Source organism: Tetrao urogallus (assembly GCF_951394365.1).
Source record: "Tetrao urogallus genome assembly, chromosome: 7".
In the NCBI taxonomy this organism is placed as follows: Eukaryota; Metazoa; Chordata; class Aves; order Galliformes; family Phasianidae; genus Tetrao; species Tetrao urogallus.
In genome coordinates, this window is record NC_136820.1 from 36,400,354 (window position 1) to 36,409,155 (window position 8,802).

Here is an 8,802-nt window from a genome sequence, read left to right on the forward strand (position 1 = left end):
TGTATTTCACAACCATCCTGTTTCCATCTTTGTGTACAGATGCTTTATCCTGTCTGGAAGCGTTTTATTACCTGTGGCACAGACAGTCTGTAATTCATTTAGCAGGTAAGGGGGGTATTTGCTGGTAGCGAAGCAATACGAAACCAAACAGTAGTTTTGTATCATTGCTGCATTAGTAGCTCCCCCTGCTGCTGATGTAGAAGTACTGGGATATTTTAGTGCTAGGATATTTTAGGACAGTATGTTCTATTCATAGTTAAGATGCACATTTATTTTTCAGAAGCTCGCAGATTTTAGTTATTCTCTGAAACATTTGTGGTATGTTGAAGAGATTTCTGCTCGTTATGTAGGAGTCAAAAGTTGGGATGGTAAATGAGAAGGCAAGTCACAGGGATACTTTGATTCCACTGCAACTGTGGCTTAAATAGATACTGAAGATCATGTGTCAGTTCTGCTTAGTTAGTCAACATAGCCTTTCTCTAAGCCATCAGTGTGCTGATGCTGTATGGATGCATAAAATCATAGGATAATTTAGGTTGGTAGGGACTTCTGGTTATGATCTAGTCCAGGTTCCAACTCAAACTAGAACCAAAATGACCTTTGAATATCTCTGAAGAAAGGGATTTTGCAGGCTCTGAGCATCTCTTCTGAATGTTTGACTACTCTTACAGTGATATATTTTTTTCTCTTTTTCCATTTTTTCAACTTGTTTCTCTGCCTCTTGGCTTATCACTGTGCTTCTCTGGGAGGATCCTGGCTCTATCTGCTCTCCCTGTAGATAGCTGAAGATATTAAGATCCTTCAGCTCTTTCTTCCAGCCTCTTTTTTTTTTTTTCCAGACAGAACAAATCCAATTCCTCTAGCTTCTCCTGACATGGCATGTGCTTCAGCCCCCTTAACAGCTCTGTGGTCCTCTGCTGGATTCCTTTGGTATGGCAGCTTTTTTTGCCTGGTTTTGAGCTCCCTACTACACAGCACTCCAGGTACTGTGTATCTTACAAGCTCTGAACAAAGAGAAGGAATGCTGTATTCAACCATGTTCTTGCTAATACAGCCCAGCATATGCTTGGCCTGCTTTGCCACAGGAATACATTCCTGACTTGCATTTAACTTGTCTGCCAGGATCCTCAGGTCCTTTTCTGCAAATCTGTTTTCTGACCACTCAGTGCCCAGCCTGTTACATTTCTGTGGGGTTATTCCAGTATTGCTGCAGAGGATTATTCCACCTGAGCTGCAGGACTTTGCATCCGCCTTCTTTAAAAATTGATTCTTGTCTGCTCTGTTCCCATCCCTCTGAATAACAATCTGCCCTCCCATGTGTTGACTGCTCCTCCCAGTTTAGTGTGATCTGCAAACCCACTGAAGATGCACTCTGGAGTAGCATCTGTGTTGTAAATAAAGACACTGAACAGTGTTGACCCCCCTCTCCCCCCGAGTTATGGATCTGCAAAGGACAGCATTAGTTTCTGGCTTTCACCTGGACTTTGTACTGCTGACTTTGTACTGCTGATTGACACTTTGAGCCCAGCAATCCAGTCAGCTTTTCATTCACCTTACACATGATGTATGGACATGGATGACTGAGGAGTTAGATGATAAGAAAACTATGGAGAAACCATGTCAAAGGCCTTGTTGAAGACATCGCTACTGCTTTCCCCTTCCTCTGAGGTTGGTTTGGCATAATCTGTCCTTGCCAGATCTGTGCTGGCTCTCTATTTTTGCTTTTTAGCCTTTAATGTTCTTGGAAGTGGATTCCAGGAAGACTTGTTCCATAGGTTTTACAGTGACTGTGGTTAGATCAACAGGCTGTAGTGTCCATGCTCCTTGGCTTGCTGTAGATGACTGTAACGTTTGCTTTTTTTCCCCATTCTCAATACACTTGTCTTCTCACCGTGATGCTTCAACGTGATACAGTATCTCAGTCATACTTGCCAGGTCCATCATTACTCTTTAGTGCGTGCTGTCTGGTTTAACTGCTCCTTAGCTTACTCCTCTGTTGCAGCCTAATACTTCCCTTGTTTTGTCTCTGCTGATGCACTCAGGCGCATGAGAAGGGCAGCCCCACCTGTCTTAGTCTCAGTCTTTCTTCTGCTGTGCATCTACAGCCCTTTTTGCCCTTCACATTCTTGATTAGTTTCAACTCCAGCTTCAAAATCTAAATGCCGGTTCTCCTCATCAACAGAATGTTTCTAATGTTAAGTGCTTGCACTTTTAAGTGGTTGTAAAGTGGTTAGGCCAATTACTGAAGAGAATACATAGCAAAAAATATATATATTTTTTTCCAGTTATGTCTTTTTCACACAACTTCTGCTGCCTGAAATCAGAGGAGATTTGTGTATATAATTCTAAGAACGAATCTTTCCAAATCTTTCTGCATAATTGTTTTTAATGTATTAAGCTTTTTAAAAAGTTTGGGGGCACTGAAAGGAATGAGGTTCAACAAAGGAAGTTTTAGAGTGGAGCGAAAGTCTTTGTTGCTGTACAGCAGTGTGCTGTACCTAATTTGTAGACTGTTCGGAAAACTGCTGTACTTTGCAAGTGTGAGTGATTAGGGCAAAACTCTGGGCGGTGGACTGTGAAGATAGTTGCACTGTGCTAAGATGTTGTGTCAGTCCTCAGGTTACTCGATGAGTTACAGTAGTTGTTATTTGTAATACTTGCAGACTCTCATTGTGCTCAAGTTTGCTGCTCCCTCAAGAGGCTGGTGAGGACAGAGGCAGTCTGTTGTCTTCCTGACCTGTCTTTGTCCATACTGACATGCTTTAGCTGGCCCTATCCTGCCTCTTAGGAAAATGCAAGAGCAGAGCTCCACTCTGTGAGTGAAGGGGCAGGGGGAGCGATCAGGAAAATACTAGAAAGGGATACAAGGAAGCAGAAACCTTGTTTTGGTAAGAGGATAAAGGAGTGAAAAAGGGCACATGCTGAAACTTCAGCTGTTAAGCTTTCCCAGCCTGCATTATTGCCCATCCAAGGGTAACTTCTTCTAGAAGATCAGATCGCCTGGATAGCAGCACTTGCGGGGATGAGGCAAACCTTGGTAGTAGGATACAAGGCAGCCACTTCAAGTTGCACACGAGGAGGTTTAAGTTGAATATCAGGAATAATTTATTTATGGAAGAAAGTCACTTAAGCATTGAGCAGGCTGCTGAGGGAACTGGAAGTCACCATCCCTGGAAGCATTTAAGAGACGTGTGGATGCCATGCTTAGGGACATGGTGTAAAGTGGATAACTGGGCTTTTTATGATCTTGAATGTCTTTTCCAGCCTCAGTGGTTGTATGATTCTGATCCTTCATTTGATGAAGGGAATAGAACAGTTTTGATGGTGGTGGAATTTTTTTTTTTTTTTTGCTTCTGTGAACGAACTCTCCAGCAAATGATTAACAGTGTGAATATTGTTTACTTGAATTTGCTCAAGTAAAGCAATCAGAATGTACTGCTGCTGTACAGCTTCTGATCTCTTCAGTACCTGAAGTGAGGATGTACAAAATCTAAGTGTCACTTAAGGCATTTGCTTTTTGGCACTGGTAAAAATGGTTAAACTTGTGAAGTCCATACAGTTATATTTTTAGACTGGGACAGCACTCTTTGTGCTTAATAATTACATGACACTAAAATATAGCCGCAATCTACGTTTCTTTAAGTTAGGTAGATTAAAAAGAAACAACAACAGAAAAAACCCCAACAACCGGAAAAACTCTGCCATGTAGCACTCAAACCATTCCCATACACCTAAGAGGTTTGAGGATAAGTGTTTCATGTTTGATATACCAGAACTATTTACCTTCTCTTGATTTATATGCTTTATGTGGCTGGAAGCAGGGGATTTTTTGTGTTAGTTTTTCTGTGTTTACATGTTTTTAGATTCTTACTTTATAACATTTCTTTCTTCCAGTAGTCAAAGAAGCCCATCACCAGGTCCAAATCATACCTCTAGCTCTAGTGCATCAAATTCAACACCTGCACCACAGAATCCATCTGTACGACCCACCTGTTCGTTAACACCTACGCTAGCAGCACACTTCAATGAAAACCTTATAAAGCATGTTCAAGGCTGGCCTGCAGACCATGCGGAAAAGCAGGTGAGTACACTTGTGCTCTGTTTCTTGAGGGAATGCTGAATGGGTGGCTTGAAAACTCTTTGTTAGCCACGTTGCCTTTTCTAGAAATTAGAAGGATCTTTAAGGGAAATGTGCTGGTCCTTAGCCAGAAAAAGGGGAGAGGTGGGAGGTTAGGCCAGACCTCCACGTCTGATGTGTGATGGCTGTTTACCAGCTGAGTACTTTGTCTTACTTTCATGTACCTGTGCTTTTGAAATCCTCTCCAATAGAAGAACAGTCATCATTGTAAATACTTTCTCTTACTGACAAAGTTTGATTGAAATTTACAAACAACATAAATTTTAACAGATCTTTTATTAAAATCTTTGTTATGTGAAAAATGTGAAGAATTAGGTGACGTTGTTAAACTATTTGAGAGCGATCCACAGTTTGAGTCACTGAGTTGTTGGCTCTTCACAGTGAAAAAAGAACTGTGCCTCGTTTGTTGGATCCAGTTTTTAAGTTGATGTAGAGCTCACACTGAATGTAAGCCTTTTGTTTTTTTAATCTTTTTTTGCTCTTCACATACTCTTCATCATCCTTATAAGTACATGGTGGTAATATAGGGAAACTGGATGCACATCAGCTACTTAGAATGTGTTATTCAAAGAAACTATATTGGTTATTGTGTCCAGTTGAAGTCTTTTCTGTCAAAGGCAATCCAGTTTGATGGTCTAGCTCAGATACTAATCTTACTTAGCCCATCTTACTTTGGCCTTCTGAAGAGCAACTGCACACTGCCTCAAGCCTACAGTAGAAGCTTATGGCAAGTAACTTGCAGGATTGCTCTTAGGAGCGCTGTTTCTGTTGATTCTGTTTTGGGTTTTTAGTTTATTGGCTTGTTTTTTTCCTCTATTAATTTTTAAATACTATTTTAAGACATTGACAAACTGTATTGAGTCAAACCACCATTGCCATGAAATGTGGAAATGATGAGCACAGTCATTTCTTGCTGTGGCTTTGGCCTGATAGTTGGAGATTTTAAGTTGACAGTGTTATTTTCACTGTGTGCTGAATTGAGAATATCTCCCAATGTAGAAAATTTGTATATATATACCATTTTTTGGGTCACTTTTTCCCCTCCAATATCAGTAATAAATGGAAGCAAAACAGCTAATGCTGTGAAGTCATGTACCCTGCTGGATGCTCTTATCAATGTGCTGAGTGTTTACATACTGTATTACATCACGTGAAAGTGTTGTGAGTAAACCAGTTTTGAATAGTCACACCCAAGTTAACTGGAGTCACATATCCAGTTCAGTGACAAGAAATGGTAGGAATGGTAAGAAATGTGCCTGCTGTGGAGAAAGGCCATTCCTTCTGAATTTGCACATTGCTCATCTCTGCTTGAGTAGTGGAAATATTGAAGTAAAGGAGTTTGTTTACAAGAGAACATCTGAAGAGGGTGATGAAATTCTTTTCTTCATAAAGTTGCTGAAAAGAAAATGACACTCAGCTGTTTTTGTCAGCAAGGCTTGGATGAGGAATGAAAGTTGGTTGTGAGCCCTGTTGTGTGCCATTTTCAAGATGGTCGAAGAAAGGTTTGTTAAGGTTAAGGAAATCTAAATCGCCCCTTCCAGCATCGGCCTGGGTTATGTGACATATTAACATCCAACATTGTTCTTTTCTGATTCTAAGTGGACATTTGTAGAGCACTCATGACGTTTGTAATGTACTTTTGATTTGATTTACAGTACGTTCAGAAGTCACAGCGCTGTAGAAGTTACAGTGCTTGCTGTTCTGAGCAGTCTTGTGGCTGCAGCCCATTGTTTCCAGTGCTTGACTCAAAACGCTGACTTTTCTATTTCACTGTTGTAGGCATCAAGATTACGTGAGGAAGCCCATAACATGGGAAGTGTTCATATGTCAGAAATTTGTACTGAATTAAAGAATTTAAGATCTTTAGTTCGAGTATGTGAAATTCAAGCAACTTTGCGTGAGCAAAGGTAAGCGTGTCTGTTTTCAGAATAGCAATTTGGTGATTTTTCAAGGTGCTATTGGAATTGCCTACTGATATTGTTTTGTCTGAGCAATATTTATTGATGGCTTTATGAGTATGCTGATGGTTAACAAAATTTGAAAGCTGTCTTTCCTGTCTGCGGCCTACCTGTTTTCTACACAGATACGTCTTGACAATGAATAGGGCCAGATATGCTTACACAGATGGAAAAGAAATGTATTTCCAGGTACACTAGTTTAGAATAAATCTATAACATCCTTCAGTACATGATGCAGAGATCATAAATGTGCGTCTACATCGTTTATACTGGTCTTAAATGCTACAGTTTGAATGAGACATTGGGTCTAAAGCTGAAACAGGTTTGGAGAATTCTTACTGATACACACCAAGGTAAAACCAGTGTTTGTTGGTTAGGTAAGAGACATTAGAGAAGGTCTTAGGAGTTCTCAGGGAAACAGTTCTTCAGGGAAAACAGACTTCTTGAGTCAGTCAACGAGGTTGTCGTTAACATTGTGGCTGTTATTGTTTCTAAAATCTTTATTTGTTCATAGCTTCATAACATAAGTTACAATTCCTGTAGGATATTTAATCAGCAGCATTGTTTCTTACAGATGAAATAAAATGTCTTAGCAACCTCTTCTGTGTTGATAGGCAATTTTATCAGACGTAACATCAGGTGTCATTGTTCAGTTTGCTAAATGGTGCTTTGTTTGCTGTACACTCTGTGTCTTTAAGCCATCAGTGGATAATGATTTCTCTGACTTTGACTCTGTGATAGCAAGTTTCTTTTGTTTTTGCTGCCATCCCAAAGACATGGCATAAGTAACAGTTTGTGGGGCAAGAGGGAGGCCTTCACAAAGCCAATATCAAATATCAAGCCAATCAACTTGAATAATGATATAATTTGCACAGAACAGATCTACTTAAATTTGTTGTAAAACAGAACTCAAAGTACACTGTTTTAATCATAACTGGCAGCATGCAAAATGAGACTCTGCATTGGCAGATAGATTTCCTATGCCTTCACCTTTTGATCTTAGTGTGTTTATTTTCAGTTTGTCTATCCTGATTTATATATTTTTACCTAATTTTCAGTAGAAAATTCCCTTTTAGTGAGTCATAGAATGGCCTGGTTGAAAAGGACCGCAATGATCATCTAGTTCAACCCCCCTGCTACAGGCAGGGCCGCCTGACCACCAGACCAGGCTGCCCAGAGCCACATCCAGCCTGGCTTTGAATGCTACTAGGAATGGGGCATCCACAACCAGCTGAACTAAGGATATATTTGAGAAGTATTCATAAAAAGTCTGCTGAGGTGGACATGCTATCTGTATCAAAATTGCTCTGGACTAGCAGAATATTTATGCAGTATTTCAGCTTTTTCTTAAAGTTTTCTTCATATGCTTGCATTGCACTTCAACATTGGGTAAAGTTGCTACAAAATACTCATTACAAATTCTGGGAAACTGTCTAAACCATATGTTTGTTAATTGAAGCAACTGTTTATGCCAGTTCAGTAGAAGGAATATTTTACTTAGAAATGTAATTGATTTCTCAGTTGTATGTTGTTGCAGCTTTTTTCATTAAATGTCTTTTAACGATCAAATACTTTGAGGTAGGAATTTACCCTGACTAGAAGCTGCCTTCAGAATGTTTTTTCTTCTGCCAGTCACAGAGAGAAATGCTAGAAAGAAGAGATGCTGAGAAGAAAACTTCTTTGTTTAAAACTTGTTTGCTGAATTACATATGAAATGAATTTATGGCTCTCCACGTGGCTGGTTCAAACTAAAATGCATCAGGCTGTATTATGGGGATAATTTTTTTTAGGGAAACAAAAGCATATGTAACTCTTCTGCCTGCACCACTATCTAAATCTGCCGAGTATAAAATCCTCCAGCATATGGGGAGGAAATAAGTAGAAAGGTGTGAGGACGGCGGCTTGCATTTCTAATGGCGCTGTGTCTCCAAGAACGGGCAAATTTAGATAGAAGACACGACTGTGAGAAGAAACCTTTAGCCTCTTTTCCACCAAAGGTCCTGGGGTTGGGCTGTGAACAGAGCAGCTCCGTGTTTGGTGACAACTTCAGAGTGTTTTGAGTTGTACAGTTTGGAAAACTGCATGGCACAGATGTAACACCATTCTTCAGAATATTCCTTGTACTCCTCTTGTGCGTCCTTTCTCTTGAAGTGAAGTTCGGATGAATAGTAGGCTTGAATGTCGCTGTGTTTCAGTCATAATGAAAGTTAATTTTCTGAATCAAGGAACCAAGTAGTGCAGATCTCTGTGCCTGCACGGGGAATGTGTGGCTGATGGAATATATTAAGAATTAATTAAAAATATTTAAGTTTTTTAATAGAGCTGAGGAGCTTGGCATTTTTCAGTGGAATTCTAGGCACATTTCTGTGCATCTCTGTGTGGTGGAAATGTGTATACTAATTAATTGTTTTTTCTCTTGCAGGATACTATTTTTGAGACAACAAATTAAAGAACTTGAAAAGCTAAAGAATCAGAATTCCTTCATGGTGTGAAAAGTTGTAAACAATTGCACATGGTTTTGAGTACAGGAACTATTAAACTGATGCCCAGTCTTAACACTTTTGAGCTGCATTTGAGTAGACTTTGGACCGTTGAGCTGGGCAGAAAAAAAGATGACATGGGGAAGGGGACAGGAGGGAGTCAAATTCAGGGGAAAGATACAAGAATGATTTGTAAAACCCTTGAAATGTAGATTTATTGTAGATG

At 39.8% G+C, this 8,802-nt stretch overlaps 1 protein-coding gene across 2 annotated transcripts in view; it reads left to right on the forward strand.

Moving 5' to 3' along the window:
• Window positions 1-8,588, forward strand: part of WAC (WW domain containing adaptor with coiled-coil) — a gene marked incomplete at both ends in the record, with an annotated part of 53,478 nt that extends 44,890 nt beyond the window's left edge. For both annotated transcript variants that reach the window (XM_079538051.1, XM_079538052.1), the window contains 3 exons: window positions 3,895-4,081; window positions 5,918-6,045; window positions 8,519-8,588. In XM_079538051.1, coding sequence (XP_079394177.1) covers window positions 3,895-4,081; window positions 5,918-6,045; window positions 8,519-8,588 — 385 coding nt within the window. The remainder of the gene's footprint in view (window positions 1-3,894; window positions 4,082-5,917; window positions 6,046-8,518) is intronic.
• Window positions 8,589-8,802: the final 214 nt, after the last annotated feature.